The 19,547-nt window shown below is 38.7% G+C and overlaps 1 protein-coding gene across 4 annotated transcripts in view; it reads left to right on the top strand.

Annotated features, from left to right (window-relative positions):
* Nucleotides 1-5: 5 nt before the first annotated feature.
* Nucleotides 6-19,547, top strand: part of LOC119730711 (X-linked retinitis pigmentosa GTPase regulator-like) — a 37,252-nt gene continuing 17,710 nt past the window's right edge. For all 4 annotated transcript variants that reach the window (XM_038203718.1, XM_038203717.1, XM_038203716.1 and 1 more), the window contains exons 1-7: nt 6-87; nt 6,647-6,772; nt 7,250-7,342; nt 13,695-13,913; nt 15,130-15,279; nt 17,409-17,564; nt 18,179-18,337. In XM_038203718.1, coding sequence (XP_038059646.1) covers nt 60-87; nt 6,647-6,772; nt 7,250-7,342; nt 13,695-13,913; nt 15,130-15,279; nt 17,409-17,564; nt 18,179-18,337 — 931 coding nt within the window. In that variant the 5' untranslated portion in view covers nt 6-59. The remainder of the gene's footprint in view (nt 88-6,646; nt 6,773-7,249; nt 7,343-13,694; nt 13,914-15,129; nt 15,280-17,408; nt 17,565-18,178; nt 18,338-19,547) is intronic.

The following is a 19,547-nucleotide window of genomic DNA, read 5'->3' as shown; positions in this document are numbered from 1 at the left end:
CAAGTGTTTGAAACGTACGTGACGACGTCTGGATACAATTCCTTTGACATATTGGAAAAATGGCGACCGACGATTCAGACGTGCCAGGTAAACAACGCTTTATTTGACTTGGTTACCGGGCTCTGTTGCACGAATTCAACCATAATTTTTCTGATTTCATGGAGATTTTACGCCATAACATATTTTGTAATTGAGGTTAGAAGACTGAGTAGGCCTAGCCTACGCTAAAGAATCATCAAATAGACCCCCTATTCATCACATTACAGTTCGGACTTCAGTTGTCATGATGGTCGACATGGTCGAGTAGTTGAGTTGTCAGCTCAGGTTGTGCACCAATCCTTTTTCACATGGCCAGGTTGGACGGCGATCGTGTAGTGTAGGGCCCGGTGGAAAAAATTCCATACTGGGCCACCACTTAAAGCTCCTGCACAAAGTCTATGGGCCATGACAGAACATTTTGAAGTATTATCAAAGAATTTTTGCACTCCTTAATTGGCTTAAACAGTGTTTCTTCTAATCTTCATCATATTTACAACTTTTGGTAGGAATATGATGAGTGGTCATGGTGGTGGCCCAGTAAACATGGTAAAACTACTAAAAGGCAGTATGGAATTTTTTCTGGCCTGGTTCCTATAGTAGGCCTATAAGGGAACAAAATCCACGTTTAATATTACGCAGTGGCTATTGTTACGGCAGCCGTAACGCATTTCCCATTTTCTATCGTTACGGTAGTACTGCAACTTTTATAAAAACATGAGAAGAAAATATAAAATTAGAAGGAAAAAAGTGAATTTGAACGTTATGAAATTCGGACTTTATTTCCCTTTAAAAAAAAATCCTCCAAAGCCTCAGGTTAGAAAAGGGAAAAAATTGGAGTGCAAAACTGAGATGCGAACCCGCAACCTCGCGGTGCAAAATCCTACCCTCTATCGACCGAGCTGTCGCACTGCTCGCTAAAATGTGGGGAATCAAATAATTATATACCTGCGTGCGTATCAAAAAAGTATCGTAGAGGGCGCTAAACAACGGCTGCCGTAACGATAGCCACTTCGTTAATATTACTAATACGCGTCAGCACAGCGTCAACACAGCGTCAACACATGATAGATGCGTCAACACACCGTCAACACTGCCAAAACGCATTCTAAATTGACAAAAAAGGTATAGAACTGTAAAGTTTAGACTTAAAGAGATTTTTGGTGGATCAGATGTTACATTTCATTTACGAAAATGGAATTTTTTTCACGCGAAAAAATGATCTCTTAAGCAGCACTGCCATTGTCCGCCATCCTGCCTTCGCACGGAGTTTGGACTACACCATTTGAGATATGGGTGTGCAGGTTAAATGAAATTATCATGTTGTATGCGGATTCACACGTAATGGCCGCCCTTTGTTGATTCATTGTATAATGCTATCACCCCTTTTGCGTAATGGTATTGTCTGCGCTGCTCCTGAAGCAACAATGGCCAAGTTCGGGCAAGGACCATTAGTCGACTAGTGGTTGATTTGAGATGGGATTACAGTATGCTGATGACATCACTTGGGCAAGTAACAATATCCACCCGATAGCAACTGTGGAGAGGAAGGCACCTGAGGTACTAAAAGAGCGAAACCTCACAGTAAACACGTCTAAGACAGAGAAACACCTCATCAGTAGAAACGGAAGCAACACCAGTTGGAAGAAATGCAAAAACTTGGGATCTTTTCTCAACACTGAGCAAGATATTACCAGGAGGAAAATACTTTCGATGGTATCTTTCAACAAATTCAAGAATGTCTTCAACAGTGATGCAATCTCAAACAACACGAAACTCAAAACATTCCGCGCCTTCATAGCATCTGTATTCCTATACAACAGCGAACTATGGACATTGACTAAGTCACTAGAAGAGAACATTGATGCATTTCACAGAAGACTCTTGCGTTCAATCCTTAATATAAAATGGCCCAAGAAGATCACCAATAAAGAACTGTACAGGAGAACCAACGAGATCCCTTGGAGTACTGCCATTACCCGAAGACGTCTTAGGTGGACAGGCCATCTCCTGAGACTACCCGAGGAAGCTCCTGCCAAGCAAGCACTTCTAGAGGCAATCCGCAAGAACAAGCTACCAAGAGGGGGACAACGAACCACGTAGCTGAAGAGAGTAAACAAGGACCTGACAACCACGGGGGTCAACATCAAGGATCGATGCACGTGGCACGTGGCATCAGACAGAGAACAGTGGAGAACACTTACAGAGTGCGCGATGTCAGATCAACTTGACGCAAGCGCCTAGATGAGATGATGGTTGATTTGTGACGTACCTTACGCCTGCGCACTAATAGCAAAGTGCGAACGCTGGTCAAAACGTCATTGCAAAACGTCTGGATCCTGGCTCCCTGCTGTACGTTATGAACGCGCGCGGCTATGGTTACCAGCGATGCAACCAGCCCCGGTAGGTTGGTTTCAAATAGTCGACTAGTGTAGTTAACCATCGTCATGGTTAACTATAGTCCTTGCGCGAACTTGCCCATGGCTGCCGATTTCGGAGCTGTACTGAGAGCCAATTTTCTTGAACTGAAAATTGCAATTTTCAGATGTTTAACCTATTGATTTTGAGCCAAAATTTTATTTTTGCCCATACTGTTCTGTTTGAACACTGGTTTTGTCAATTTGAATGCGTTTTGCAGGTGTTGAAGCTGTGTTGATGCTTCTGTGTGTGTTGACGCTGTGTTGACGCTTATTAGTATGACCGGGTATGTCCTAGATAGAGGGCAGTGTTTTGATTTTTTTGTAGGTACATTTTGGTAATCTTTACCTTTAGGACCCTGTTCCTATACATGCCTATATAAGGTTAAGACTCACCAAAACAGCTGACTAAATGACGCTCAAAAGTGACATTCTGATATTTCTTGACACATTTGAAAAGTTGGCAATGACACCTTCTTGAATATCACCAGGTTTAATTTTGTAGAAAGAGGGCAGGGCTTTGATTTAGGCCGTATGAGGGGTTAAAGACACAATGACAAACAGAAATAATATCAAAAAAGCAAGATAGCAAACTGCCAAAAAAAGGGTAGGAAAGTCACATTTTCTTTGAAATTGCTTTCAAAATTACAACTAACATGAGTTTATATGAGAAATAAAGACTGCTTGAGCCTGCAAAAGTCACTTTGGTACTGAACAGTCATCTGCAAAAGTCAGTTTTGAACAGAACTTATAAAAATAGAGGTGTCCTAAAGATAAGGATTACCAAAACTTTGGGGTAAAATGACGATGACAGCGCGGCGACAACACGCAACCCGAAAATAAAGATGGCGATCACCGCGCGATGTACCTCTAGCACGCATGGCGCACTGAACCGCAAGGCACAAACCGCGCAGGAAAATCGTGATTTCTACCCCAACAAAACTGTTCAAATTTGCAAAATGGGTGTCCTTTAGAATTGAAAAAAGTCTGCTTTTGATTGTAAAGGTGATTTTTGAGCAATAAAAAACAGTTTTGACTCTAATTTGATCAAAACAAAACAGGGTCCTACACTACACGATCGTCGGTTGGACGACGTCTATATTGCATCCCGCCAGAGTCCAACCTGGGCTACTCGTATTCTTGGGTATGGATGACCATGGAGGAATACGATGATAAATTCAAGGCAGTTTTATGCACATACGTATGGGGGTGGTGAACCAGACACTCAACTTAAAATTATTTTTTTCTTCAGTATTTATCCAAATAATCAATTTTCATATGAATGCACATAACTGAGTTGGACCTAGACCCAGTGGGCGCTAGAATTCTCTTTTTTAATTTTAACTTTGGTTGGTCATACCTTATCTCATGTGACCCTGGAAAAATGTTTAAGACCAGCCAGCCGGCCAGCCGGTCTTTATCAATGATTTAAAACCGGCCACGTGACGGGCTCTCGACCAATAGGAATGAGTAAACTGGCTTAGATATTTATGAATATTTATGAAATAAAATTAAACTTTTAAACTTTTTGGGGAACAAAAGAAGAGATAATCTTAAAATTTCTTTCAAGGTACCAGTCAGCAGGCTCAGACAGAGGAACAATTATGATTGGTCAGTGTTTGGAGGCGTTGGCTTGAAATCTTTATTCTGATTGGCCAATATTGGCAGGGTCATAATTTTAGGGACTGTAAATGAACCGACAAGCATCAATCTGCGCATCAGTCACGCAACAATGCACAGCATTGTTTCTAAGTGGCCGCGTGATCGCTTGTCAGGCTTATGCTGATCCAAAGGTACTACCGGACAATTTCCATGTTATTGATCATCATCATTATTTATATATGTCTCTCAATCACATCCAGAAAAATGAAAAAATTCACATGGTTTTTTTAGCTGAAATTCGCCATCTCAAACAGGACTCAACTTCCGACTGATTTTTCACAAATAGGGCTCTTGCTTTTTGGTGAGTTCCTCAAAAATGGAAAAAAATGTTATATTAATTAGTAAATACAGCCACTTTTTGATTCAAAAATTGCACCTTATTGGAAGTGCAATAGTTTGGCGCGGCACGAGAGTATTCACTGGGTGCCAGGTTGATGTATTTCAGAATGGCTGTCGCATCAGTCTTTTGCAAAATAATGTAAATTGGACTCAAAATTTAGGTTGATTTTCCACATAAAACAAGCTCACTGATCTGAGGATATAACTCAAAAATTGAAGGAGCGATATAGAAATGTGTAAATAAACTGTCAAATTTGACTTCCAAAGTTGCAGCTAAATGTGATAATTATGGCACGGTGGGACCGATAGACTTGAAATAAAGTTGGTAATTAGCCCAGTTTTGTTTGCCTGATGCGCACCACGCCAGTGTGGACAGCTACCACGTACCGCGCCATACCACGATACGTGTAATGTATAATGTTTGGCTGTTCCCAGATGTTTTTGTATGCATCAGTGTAGTTCTAGATATTGGGGACGCTGACAGACAAAAGGCATGACTGTCTAGTAACTTGTCTGCAAGTCTACGGGGACAAGCTTCGCGAACGGTGCATGTGCTCGTCTGCTCGATCATGGAATGACTGTCGCGTTGGCGTGTTTAGGATGTCATTTAAACAAATTTATGCCAAATTATATCTTTCTAGTTTTTAAAAACGTATACAAAAAGAAAATCATGTAATACTAACTAGTTTCCATTGGCCTACAAACTTTTTTGTTTCTGATAAATTAGGCCACATTTTGGGCCCACTTTGAAAACATTGTTATAAGAAAATAGTGATTGCTTTTGGCTTGCAGTTGAGATGGTATGGAAGATGGCAAAACCAAATCGAATCACGTGATGTCGCCTCATTTTGATGAGGGGTGTGTGGTGCCCAATGTATCATTTGCTGTTTCCTCCTTTTTGTGGTTGGTGTATGACATCCAAGAGGATTGCTGTGGCTGTTCCATTTAGTAAACATTGTCTGTTAGCAATGCAAAGGCATGCCAAGTTTGTCCATACTGAAGTGAACCAACAATTTCATTACAGAAGAATTTGTTAAAGGTCCAATCTCAGTAATGCCTTATCCTATTATGTAAATTTGAATGGCTATTAGCTATTCAAATTTTGTTCTTCTCTCAATTGACACAAAAAGTGGATTTCAAAACTTTTTTTTGTTTATATGTGTGCAGTCCCTAAAAATATTCATATTCATGAATATGATACAGGTATGATAATACTGGAGTCTTATATAGCGCACGTATCTACCGATGCTGTACCTGCTCTATGTAAGAGCACAAGCACCATGTTCCCACGGTCAGGATTCGAACCCATGTACCACGGCACCGAGTCGAACACCGTAACCATTGGACCACAGCACCACATTTTTAAAAGCTTAACAGAATGAAGAGTCGTTGTGTGTGTTGTATCAGTGACAGGTCAGGTCAGACAGGTCAGGTTGGCATAGCAGATTCTCTGCTACAAGGGATTCCCCCAAACTTTCTTCATTCTGTTAATAAGCTTTGCAAAATGTTTTTTTTTTAACTAAATAGATTTGAAGTAACCAGTGCAATATTGCGTGAAAATATGATCACTAAATTCTTGATATGTAATCAGGAGGAATCAAATGAAAGTTTTGACTGGTACTCGGCCCAATAGGTTTGTACACAAATTGCCTGGTTGATTATTTGCCATCCATACCCAAGATGCATTGTGAATATCAAAAAGGTTGTAGTTACAGGCTCCTCTTTAATTTTGGACAAGTCACATGTAAGCTCCAATATGACTTCTGCAACCTGAAGCAGACTTCTCTTAATTCTACTGGCACTATTTTTTTTGAAAATTTCAAACAGTATCTTTCGGTTGATTGCATGCGAATCAATGCGGCTTTGTGCATTGACGGTGTGTCGCAGTGATTGCTATCTTAAGTTTTGTGTTCCTTTTTGCTGACTTTCTTTTCAAAAGCAAATGTTGTTAGTTTGCTGGAGGTCTTCTTGGATTCTTCTGGCAAACTAGTGTTTGCTAAAAGGAAACGTGTGCCAGCCAAATATTAACTGTTTTTTTATTTTGAGTATTCTAAACAAATACGCTGGTGCAGCTTAATTCTAACACCACCCCCTATCAATTGGGGGGGGGGGGGGGGGGCTCTGAAAATGTACATTTGTAGATATATATTTGAAATGTGTTTTATCCACTCTTTTTCTTGAATAACCAACAGAATCTGGCGCTGTCTTCACCTTTGGGAAAAGTCGGTTTGCAGACAACACTGCCAATAAATTTTGGATTCGCAATGATACTGTTATACAAGTGTCATGCGGTGATGACCACACTGCATTTGTTACAGGTTAGTTCCTTTGTTTCTGGGCAGCATGTGAACACAGTTTTCGGTTAATGGCACTTCAGATGTTAGTTCTAATGAAGTCTTTTCAAGTTAGGACTAGAACCTTTTTCTTGTGTTTTTGGTATGGCACTTAAACAAGACAAAGATGCAGTATAAAGATTGATTCAAGTTCGTAATTATGAATTGAGAGTGTCCCATTGTTGGTCATACCCAATTTAAAAGAGTGTTCTTTGTTAAGAAACTTAAAACATTGCACCTTTATTAAAATATTGAACAAGTCAATGTCATTGGGAAATGTTCCCAGTGATTCCTAGGTTACTGCAGTATGCCTTGTGTTCATTAAGAATCCGGGCCCTGTACAGGCCTATGCTTTGGCCTGGTAACCAATATTCATCACCTCCTGTATTTTAGTTAAAGTTGTTGTGTGTACAGCATTTTGTATATTTTTATCAAGTTATGACACTGTTGTGTTGTTTTTAGAGAGCGGTCGTATCTTTACATTTGGAGCTAATGAATGGGGCCAGCTTGGATTGGGTCATACTAAATGCACTAACAAACCAGGAAGCATCAAAGGTAAGAAGTAGCAATAGACAACATGGCTAGTCACTAAGGGAAATGGGGCAACGCATCAAGTGTTAGAAGCAGCAATAGACAACATGGCTAGTCACTAAGGGAAATGGGGCAACGCATCAAGTGTTAGAAGCAGCAATAGAATCATGTAGAGTATTAAATTTGTGTTTGCTTTTGTGCATTTCATATAAAAAAAAAATAATTATCTATGTATGTAGTGTGCATAGCCTGACTGAGCAAAGTTCACATTATTATGGAAAGTTTTTTTTTTTTTTTTTTTTTTTTTTTTTTTTTGAGTAAAATCCATATTTATTTCGTGATAACCTTGTGGAGACGTATTCACCTATAGAAATTGCTCTGTGGAGACGTATACAGTCTTTTGTTCTCTATTGTGCACATGTCTCCAGAGGGTACCGTGCACCAGATCACATGATCTGAAACTTAAACAAAGTACATGTAATTGTTTTTTTTTTTTTTTTTTTTTTTTTTTATTTATTTATTTCCATTAATTACAATATTGCAAATAATTATTACAATGTTAGTTATTACAATGTTTAGAAAGTATACATATAACAATCATAAATGATATACACGACATTGGTTTTGATGTACTACATGTATATAATGTATGTTAGAACCATAGGTTATAATATATCTGGTGTTATCACTTTGAATATAAATATACAAGTGTGAACAGCAGTAGGCATATTAATTAAAGAAATATACAGTTAAGTCATAAAATGTTGCCAGAAGTCTTTGTTTTTCTTTTGAAACTTTGCTCTGAATAAAAGCTCTGTATTAAACACATTAAAAATATTTATCCTTTTATTTTCTATACTCATTTTGATTCTTGCTTTATGTATCGAAAACATTGCTATCGTAATTATTAAATTAACCTCAGGTCTTCTATCAAGACCTGTTAATAGGTTTGACAATGTTGGTGTAATAAAACTACTTTTTGTTTTTTCTTGGTAGTAAACCTTTAATTGATTCCAAAATTCAATTGTTTGTAAACAGGTTAAGAATGCATGTTTATAGTCGTCAATCATGTCACACATTGAGCACAACGGGCTATTCTCAATTTTCCATTTATACAATAAATCTTTCGTTGCTATTAAACGATGCATGAGTCTGTAATTGAAGTTTCTCAACTTAATTTCTTTAATGTCGACTATTTTCTTTTTCCATGTGGAAGTCCAATTAATCTTCTCACCAAGTACGTTTTCCCACCACGTTTCAATCTGAGGTGTTTTACTTCTTTCGTCTATCAATATATTATAAATATTTCTAGTTGTAATGTTTTCTATATTACCTAGACTAGGATTAACATGAAGTTTAAAATCAACACCGATCTTTTCTTTACTGTCTACTATAATTGATAACCAGTCTTTTGGTAAGGCCCTTTTCAACATAAATATTTCGACTAACCAATTCCGTTTTGTGGTCAGCTTTGTTTTAAGATAGTTTATAGAAAATTCCCCTTCTTCGTTAAACAGATCATTTACATAAATAATGTTAGATTTTATCCAATTACGGAAAAATAGTATTTTACCATTGAAAGTTATAAGTTGGTTACCCCAGAGCAGTTGTGTTTTTATTTCAGTGGGACTAAATCGTTTCTGCATATCAGGTTGTGGATGTAGTTCCTGCCAACACAGAATTAGTTCTTTGTAAAATTGTGGTAACGACTGTATTATAGTTGACCCATATTTTGTTTTCCCAAAGTTCATGTTCAAAACTGTAAGGTTGGGACTACAGGAATCTAGGAAATATTTACAAAGGGTTTTCCATTTACCGCTTGTGTTGTTTAGTAGTTTAACTATCCAGTTGCATTTTAATGCCATGTTATGGGTTTCCATGTCGATGAGGTTCAAACCGCCTTCATCAAGCCTCCGTATGATAGTTTTTCTTGCAATTCTGTCTGTGCGTCCATTCCAAATAAAAGGAAAGACAAGTTTGTTAATTTTTGAGATATACTTTTGTGGCGTTGGGATTACGGATGCCAGAAAGGTAAATATAGGTAACGCTAGATTGTTTAATATAGTTACTTTGCCGGGAAGTGTTAATGCCCTTCTCTTCCATTGGTTTATTAAAACTGTACATGTTTTAATTTTTTCTTCCCAAATTAATTCGTAACATTGACTCATGTTTTTTCCAAAATAAACTCCAAGAGTTTTAATTGGTTCTTCTTGCCAATTTATCAATTCAAGCAAACGTGTATCAATAATCAAATTGCCGATAATAAGCCCTTTTGTTTTTTGAAGATTCAGTTTAGGTCCAGCAATTAGCCCAAAGTTTGATACAATACTTATAGTATTTTTTATGGATGTGGGATCTGACACAAAAATTGTCGTATCATCTGCATACATTGTGATACGCAAATTTGATGTTTCTGATAATTCAATTCCATTTATGTCTTTGTTACTTCTAATTCTATTAGCTAGTACCTCAGCAACGAGTAAGAATAAGAGGGCTGAGAGTGGACATCCTTGCCTAAGGCCTCGATTTAATGTAAAGAATCCGGACATGTATCCGTTGTTAATAATAGTGCTTTGTATGTTTGTATACAATGTTTTTATCCATTGAATGAAACTATTTCCAAAGTTAAATTTGTTGAGTGTTTCTTGTAGGAAGTTCCATTCAACCGTATCAAAAGCTTTTTCATAATCCAGAAAGAGGATAGCAGCATTTTTGTTATTACTGCGTAAAAAGTGGATGGTGTCATCAATCAATCTAATGTTATCTCCAATAAATCGTCCTTTTATATATCCGGATTGGTCTTCCTGTATAATATGGCCTATGACTTCAGACAGACGATTTGCCAGGGCTTTTGCAGCTATTTTGTAATCTATGTTCAGTAGACTAATCGGTCTCCAGTTTTTTAAGTTTGTGCGGTCACCTTTTTTATAAAGCAGTGATATAATCGCGCGGCGTTGTGAAATAGACAATTCTCCTTCCTTGTAACTTCTATTCATTGAATCAGTATAAAGTGTCTTTATTTGGTTCCAGAATTTGTTATAAAACTCTACCGTTATACCATCTGTACCGGGACTTTTATTGGTTTTTAAGTTGTTTAAAGCTCGTTCATACTCTGCCTCAGTAATTATTCCCTCACATTTCTCTTTTTGTTCATTATTTAATACATAGTCAAACTGTGTGTCGTCTAGATACTGTTTCACCTGACTTGTTTCAACAGAGTTAGAAGAATACAATTTTTGGTAAAAACTTTTTTCTTCGCGTAGTATTTGCCTTTTGTCTTTAATGATACGATTATTTTCGCTTTTCAGTAAAGTAATGTGTTTTTTGACTGCGTTTCGTTTTTCTAAACCTAAAAAAATATCGGCTGTTTTTTTCGCCGTCCTCGGCCCACTTTTCGCGAGATCTAACCTTTTGACCCTCAATTTCTCGTTCATATATTCTGTCTAGTGCGTTTTGGAGTTCATACACCTCCTCGTTTTCTACGTCACATTGTTTGTTTAGGTAATTTAATCTTTCAGTAATTGAACGTTTAACATTTTTTTCTACTTTTTTCTTTTGTTTTGAGTAATGAATAACGAAATCCTTAATTTCGATTTTACATAGCTCCCAACGGAGTCGTTCATCTTCATATTCAAGTTTGAGTTTGATTGTTGTCTTTTCCAAATGGGATTTCATTGCATTAACAAATGTTTTATCGTCAATAAGTGAACTGTTAAACTTCCAATATCCTGGTCCCCGTTTATCATCACATAAGGTAATTTTTATTGAAATTGCTTGATGATCTGTTTTAATTGCAGGTCGAATATCACTTGAGGTAATGGTGTCTGCCAAACAACGTGAAATAAGGAAATAATCAATTCTAGTTTTTATATCGAGATACTTTCTTCTGAATGTATATTGTTTATCATTTGGATGTTGTTCTCTCCATACATCTACCAGAAGTTTCTTTCTACTTAGTTCATTAACATAAGTTGTATCTTGCTTAAGAATTTTTATTCCGCCTTCTTTATCGCACTTATAATTTAAAACACAATTAAAGTCGCCTCCAAGTACAAGTTCGTTATTTTTCGGGACATATTGGGAGATCCATTTTTCAACCTTTCTAAAGAAACTTACTCTTTGTTTACACGTATTTGGAGCATAAATATTCATAAAAGATACAGGTTTATCCACAAGTGTTGTATTAATTAAACAGATTCGTCCAAAAGAATCACAATGAAGCCCATTTATGTCAAAATTGGCTGAGTTTTTAACAATAATGCTGGTCCCGCAACTATAAGAATCACCGTACGAATGAAAGCTTTTACCATCTTGAATATCATACAAATCATGAACTTCTGTTATGTTGTCAGTGAAGTGCGTCTCTTGAAGAAATATTATGTTAGCTTTTTGATCGTTAAACCATTTGTATAATGCTAATCGTTTGTTTCGATCTCTTAACCCTCTTACGTTTAAACTAATAACGTGGAGCGACGTCATAACGGTTGGATGATTGAACTACATGTCATTAACGTTACTCAGATTTATTTAGCTGGTGTTATACCTCTTGAACTCTTCTTCATCAGTGTCATACGCCACTTTGTCACGCTGGTTTGAAGATCCTTGGTGGACTTGCGCCCGTTGACTTTGTCGCTTTCTTCTCTTGCTGCGTCTCGATGATCCAGCGGTTCTTTCTCCAGTGTGTTGGTCGTCGGCGTTGGGTGTTGTTGGGCTTGGACGTGGTCTTTTTGGTGTGTCGATCTTGTTGTTGGCAGGTGTGACAGTTGGGTTCTGTTGAATGTGGCTCTGGAATGCCGATTCTATTACGCGTATTGCGTCTGCTGTGTTTGGGGTCGTTGGTGCATCAAATGTGCATTCTTGTGGGTCGTCAGCTGGCACTGGAATTGTCGCACTGGATTGTTCATGAGGTGGGGGTTTTGGTGTTGGTGTCATCGCCACAGGTGCTTTGTCTCGGTGTCTTCGTACCATGGCGAAGTCCGGACACCGGGGGTCACCCTCCTTATGTCCAACCTGTAGACACTTGAAGCACTTTGGGGGGTTCGGGCAACTTCCTCCATGATGGCCAAACTGGGAACAGTTAAGACATACATGGTTTCTCATTTCGTCTTCCCTTTCCTTGATTTTTTGTTCTTTGTGGTAGATTGCTGCGTTGAAACCTGCAATCTTCATTCGTTTGGGTAGGGGACGGGATGGTATGGCTATGTATACGAATCGTTTTCCGGTCTTAAAACGGGTGAGCTTTCCATGGCTGTCTCTAGCACAGTCCATCTTGACATCGCATAAGAGCTTGGCCCCATTTTCCTGCAGCTCTGGTGTAATGTCCTCATTGGAAACAGACAGTGGTAGGTCTGATATGATGACTTTGGTTGATTCGCCATATCCCGCTAAGAAGGGGTTGTTGTTTAGTAGACGGATATGTTGGTTCCGTAGGGTTATCCCGTGAGATAGGAGCAGAGCTCTGGCTTCCACGTTATTTGGATAAAGACGCCAGATGCCTCGAACAAACTGGGCCCCTTCCACGGTGTTATGGCCAGAAACTGACTCGGCAGCGATGCATATTTCGTATGTTGTCAGCTTGGTATTCTCCGTCTGTAGCACTGATTTTTGTTCGAAGAACAGAGGCCTTGTTATTTCGAGAGTGGCACCCCCTGATTTTGCAATGCTGGCGTAGGTTGTCATGATCCACAGCCAAAATGACTCCTTTCCTCAATCTCAAACTAAAGATTCGTTAACTGTTAACGTTTGTTGTAATCACTGAGGTCTTATGCACTTACTCTGTTGTTATCAGATCTTTTCGTCCATGAAAACGGCGGAAAATTGATCTTGATTCTCTAAATTCTGCGGAGCAGCTAAGAAACACGTCGAGTCGCTTGCGATCCCGGCATGCAAAATTATGGAAAGTTTGCACAAATATTGTTGAATTGAATTGTGATCAGAAAATACATGTACCGGGTAAATAGTATACGTGTAGAATGTACTTTGTATGGAATTAATTAGATAAACAAGTTCAACGCAAGTTTAGCTATATATGGGAAAAACATAGATAATACATGTACATGTATGTCTGAATTGATGTATTACTACAATTGTTCCAATTTATTCTCAGTGTATTCAAACATTGTGACCTGTTGGGCTTGGAATTTGAAATATTAAGTCAACTGTTTTATATAAATGTACAATTAAATACCGCATGAAGGAAAAATGGGTGTGTGAATTGCAAAAGTGACTCAATCAGATTGGTTTGTATTTTTTTGAGGAAATAATTGTAAAACAAAAGTAAAACATGTTTTGATTGATATCAGTTTGCCCAATGACACTTTGATTGTATGTATTGAGTGAGTATTTTTTTTTCTTTGTCTGTTCTTTTCCAATCCAGCTCTGAAGCATGAAGGTGTGGTCACGATTGGGTGTGGTCGTCTACACACCATCACCTACACCAGGAATGACAAGTTGTATGGCTTTGGGGGAGGAGGGGAGGGGCAGTTAGGTGTGGCTAGTACACAGGGATTTGATGCACCTGAAGAGATCCAGGAATTAGCCAATCACAAGGTCAAGATGATATCATGTGGCACAGAACATTCTGCTGTACTTACAGGTGCGAACACATTTCATTTTCAATCACTTGTTTTCTGCAACTGATTTGTTGGTTAATTGAATCATTTCTTCGGTTATCATTGACTTGTAATGTAGGCCGTTGCATTTTTCATAATTATCTCTAAATGGTCTAAGAAGTACATGTAGCTGCGATGCATTGAAAGTTTGAACGATTTTGAACCATCTTCTGTTATTATCAGCACATGACAAATAGCAGAAGGATGATGTGTTGTCTGCCAGATTCATATCCAGGAGTCTGACTCCTTTTCTGGCCACTCTTCTGTCACTACCCACAGAACCATTGGTAACATCACTTGTAACACCTCTAATGTCATATATCTCATTTCTTGCAGGGTCTGTGGAGTGCAGTATGTAGGTGAGACTAAGAATACGCTCAAGAAGCGTTTCTATGCCCATCGGTCAACGGTCAACACCAAGAAACTAGACACCCCTGTTGGTCATCACTTCAACCTGCCTAACCACTCCATTTCTGATATGATTTTGCAGGGCATTGAATCTCTTGGCCATCGCAAAGAGTCAGTTCGCCTCAGCAGAGAGAAGGTGTGGATGAATCGTCTTCGAACTATTCAACCACATGGTCTCAACATCCAACTTGGAAATGATTAATCCTTTTCTTCCTCCATTGTCCTCTGTTACAGATAATCCATCTGGTCTTCCTTGTTTGTGTTTACACATCTCCCGCCATCTTTCATCCCTTTCCACCTCAATACTGTCCCCCCCCCCCCCCCCCATCATCCCTTCACTCTCACACTCTTTTGTCCATTCCCACTCCCTGTGACCTTTGATCCTTCCCCTTTCTGGTCCCTCCCCTGTTTACACCAGACCCCTTGTGGTTTGCCATCTCCCTTTGTTTCTTTGTTCTCTCATCCACCCTCCCCTGCATCTTTCCACACCTTTCCCTCCTAATCCTCCTTTTGTGTTTCTTCTTTCAGCCCTGCATGTTTGTGTGCAGCCCCATGTTAATGTATGTATCTCTGTCATTTCTGTTTTAGCCTCTGAAGAAGAACTTGCTAAGTTCGCAACGTCAGGCCACATTAATTTTAGATTTATATATTTCAGGTCCATCCAGTCAGTAAGCAGTTTGCAGCAGTTTTACTTTTTTTCATTTTTCAAATAGCAGAAGGGTTTAAATAAGATTAAGACTTGAAACCCAAACCCTCAGACCATGATTATATCTTTGTTTTGTTCATATCTAGCTGATGGTAGCCTGTACATGTTTGGTAGTGGCTCTGAAGGGCAGTTAGGCCTAGGTGAGACTACAGAAACAGATATACCCAGACAGTTAGCATTTCCAGTTCCCATCAAGCAGGTCTCATGTGGCTACTACCACACAGCTATAATTACAGGTGCGTAATTTAACCCATTTGTTTTTAAGAAGGTTTTTTTTGTGAGTTAATGATTGAATGCAGAGTTTATTGTAATGATAAATCCTGTATTAAAGCTACAGTCCATCATTTGTAATTTGTGCATTTTGTTCGTTTGAAGCAACAAAAGAGTTCAAAATCTAATGAAGGATACTGAGCAACTAACCTGATGAAGTTTCAGCTAAGCTTCAGCTGTACATTCTGAGAAAAACAGCATTCTAAGATCTCAATTTCAAATCAAAAGTTACTGAATCATGTTTTGAATTGTTTTGAATTGCAGCTATACGCGACGTCGCGCACTGATCCGACGAATTACAACAACCGCGCGCGCGTGTGCGTCGTTCCAATACTTGTGCGCGCTGCGCTGAATAACAAAACGAACTACTAATTTAAATTTTCCTACGGTGCTTCTTAAGAATCACCGTTGGAAATGCCTTCTTTCGTTGATTACTTCAAAATGACAGCTTCCCAGAAAGAATAATTTCACAGGGAGTTTAGTTCCCTTACTATCTTTCAACCAAGTATGTTTTTCAACAATAATTACGCCAGTTACTTTTCGGATGGCTGCAAATGATGGACTATAGCTTTAATGAGCTTTTCCAAATTTGAAAACATCCTGTAAAGTGTGGATTGCTGCTGTAATACTTGCTACATGTAGGTCAGCATATTTTATTTACTGGATTACGAACATCACCTGAAATTTGGCAGGGTCGGAGGACGAAATAAAAATAAAAATAAAATTTTAAAATTCCCTGTTTTTTTACAAGCACAACGCTAGTACGCATGTGTTGTTGATGTCTCCTAATATGGCCCGGCCCCTAGCGTGGCACAATTTGATTTTTCGCCTCTAACTTTTACCTCAAATTTTACAGTAAGTAAAATTTTGTCAAACTCCAAGCATTCCCAGTTGTATGTAGGCCTAAACTTTGGATTTATCTACCTGTTATGAAGTTCAGTGAGAAATTTACTATGACGTGATTTTCCAATTCTATTTCAAAATGCACCTAAAAATAAGAAAATAATTGTCTTAACAAACAGGTTGTTGGATAGGTGAGCTGACATAATTAATAATGGTTGTTCAGAATTTGCTGACTTTAAACAAATTTTAAAAATGTTTTTGGGATTTTATGAGATTTGTTCAAGTGCGCCTTGTTAGGAAACACTCGGCCAATTTTGTGCCCTATTTCCGGACGCCACAGTTTGAATGTCGGATAAAGTTTCCTGACACTGAAATTGTTCACAGGGGTTCAACTGTTAACATTATTAAGGTAAAAGTACCAGTATGTCACTGGATGAATTTGAAAATTGTCAACAAAAAGGTTTCGCAACACTGTATGAGGAAAGTTGGGAAAACGTTGAAGTGCACCACGTCGGCCACTTTGGCATACATCCGTGTGTGATGAAATATGTACCTGTTTAAACACGTAATGCCGATGCTGTGGCATATGATGATGTCAGACGAGGAAAGCCACCACACGCTGGTCCCATGAATGTGCATGTGTACATTGTACGTGCTCAGCGCTTCTGCGCGCATGTGATTGGGTCGAATACCAGGGATACGTCTGCGATATCGGCTGCACTGCATTTTTAAATTATAAAAAAAAAACCCAGGAAACAAAACAGGAAGTCCTTTGTTGTTTATTTATTCAATTTCCTAAAAATACTGCGTCGGGGGAACAAAATTTGATTACATGTACAATCATTGATAATATTTTCCAAACATTAAAAATCCCTCGTCGGGAACAAAATAATAATTATTTTCTCATTTGATTTTTTCCCCCCAAATTGTCATAATTATTCAGAGTCGGCGGGTTCATTATCCAACAAATTAAAAAATGCTGTCCTTAGAATGGGTCTGATTTAGTTTGGAATGCTTGGAAAAACTATAGTCTTTATTCTGGATAGTTTTTTTCAGTGCAGTAGGTGATAGTGTTAGATCACTTGATGACATTTATTCCTGATCAGTAGAGGATGCTGGAATCACCCTGACACTCTACAGAATGGTATCATTGACCCAATGACATTGGCCCTGGGTACTACCACGTTAATGAACCTCATCATGCATATATGCATTCCAGTGTGTCATAAACCCTTGAATGTCTTTGCTGCAGATGAAGGCAAGATATATACGTTTGGAGAGAATGAGTTTGGTAAGCTTGGTCTGAATGATGATAGCGATAACAGCAAGACACCACAGCATGTTAGTCTTATCAAGGAGAGAGTCAGTCGAATATCATGTGGGAATAGCCACACAGCTGCAGTGACAGGTTAGTTGATCATATCTCTTCCTACTGTGTCCACAGTAGGTTCAAATGGGTGTTTAGATTGTTCAGAGCATTGAATATTGCCAGATTCCCACTGTATTGAAACCTTCCTTCGATCAGCCCTGACCAATAGTACTCTCTTTTGTCGTACAAAGTTGAAAAGTTCACATCTTAAGCAGTGAAAATATTGGATGGGGAAAAAGGGTTCTGTTTTACACATTGTGTTTGATCAAGTATGACTGCAAATTTGAATCCCAATCAATCACTTCTGTACTATAAAGCGCACAGCCTGTATGTATGTGTATGTCCACGCATTGTTCATGAGTTGAACATGTGTAAAGAGAGCGATCGTGCGTGAAGTAGGCATTTGCCCATGGAAGTGGGTGACTAGCCTGTGAAGCGGACGACAGACGGCAAACATGCCTCCCCCACGCAGCGGGTGAGGTGAAGCCCTCGTTAGTAATAACTGCCATTAGCAATAATTTATCATCAAATCCTTTCATACAGTTGTCCGTGCTGATGTACAAGTAGAAATTTGATATTAACAGTTCATATTTGTTTGGATGGCAGTTCATTTATTATCTGTACATACATGTACGTATGTTTACTGTTTTCAGATAATGGCGATGTCTATACATGGGGGGATGGTAGCTCAGGTCAGCTGGGCCATGGACCTTCTATTTTGGACCTCAGGAAACCTCAGAAGATTATGAAATTGTCCGGAAAGAAATGTAGAGATGTAATATGTGGAGAGAGTCACACAGCGGTCATCACAGGTAAAGACTTGGCTTCTCATTTCAGTTTAAATAATTTCGTAGAATATGAGACAACAACTATTTGCATTGATACAACTCATAAGGTTATTAACATGTTTTGTTTGAAATCTTAGGAACATGGGTATGGGACTTAGTGGAAATGTCTTCACTCCATCTATAGGGGTGTGCATCAGAACCGGATACCCGAGTACCCGCCCGCTGATGTCAGGAACCGTTTCCAGATTATGTGATCGGATACTCATAACCAACTTTACAAACTACGCAGTAACGTCTCAGAAAATGAAAGACAAAGGCTTTGATGGCCATTTGTGTGGAATTTTCAAAATGAAAACCAAGTACATGAGAAACCAAAACAGATTTCACGTTTATGGGCATTTTAAAATTGCATTAGCTTGCACTGTACACACTTGTATCTTGCTGCATTAACACTATGTGGTAGTGTTATTGTGCACACTGATCTTTTTAGTGCTGCAGCCGAACCGCCGAACCGAACCGAACCGAACCCAAATGTCCGTTCGGAAAGTTCGGCAAGTATTTGTTGACAGCTCTAGGTATGCTAATGCTTGCAATGAAAGGGCAAAATTAAAGCGCACGGATGATTGAATTTACCGTGTTGACAAGTCACCGCATTCATCTTCATTATTTGCAATGTTCTAGCAAGGCATACAATAGGATATCGGGCCGATACGCTTTGAAAAGATCGTACGCGCCTTGCGATTTTCTCAATGAAAAGCGTGCTCTTTGCATTCATCCAGCATGGTCAGTATCTCACACCCTGCTGCGCCATGTTCCAGCGTGACGTAGTACGGTTGGACCAAACCAATTGCGGTGAAGGGTGTGCTTTCCTCGGCGAAATTCACCAGCATGTTCAGTTATTTTCACCGTATCAGAATTAAAAAAAAAACCTTTTTATGGAGTCTGAAACCTTTCCCATGTTCAGAATAAGTTCGTACTTTTTGCAATATATTTTTTTTCGTTAAGAATGAATTCGAAAAACGATGTAATCTCCCAAAAGAGGGTGAAACACCCCTTTACAAAATTAATGAATCCGTCCACAATATGAATATTCATGGCAGTCGCGAATCGAAAAGTTATTATTTATTACGGTAGCTACTTGTCAGCTTGTTGCTAAAAAATAATTATGATTTCATAAGTTTGGCACAGTAAAAGGACCTGTTTGTTCTGAGAACAAAACTATTCAGCAATTACT

Source organism: Patiria miniata, unplaced genomic scaffold, assembly GCF_015706575.1.
Source record: "Patiria miniata isolate m_02_andy unplaced genomic scaffold, ASM1570657v1 HiC_scaffold_22, whole genome shotgun sequence".
NCBI classification, from domain to species: Eukaryota; Metazoa; Echinodermata; class Asteroidea; order Valvatida; family Asterinidae; genus Patiria; species Patiria miniata.
This window is presented reverse-complemented; position numbering and strand designations above follow the sequence as displayed.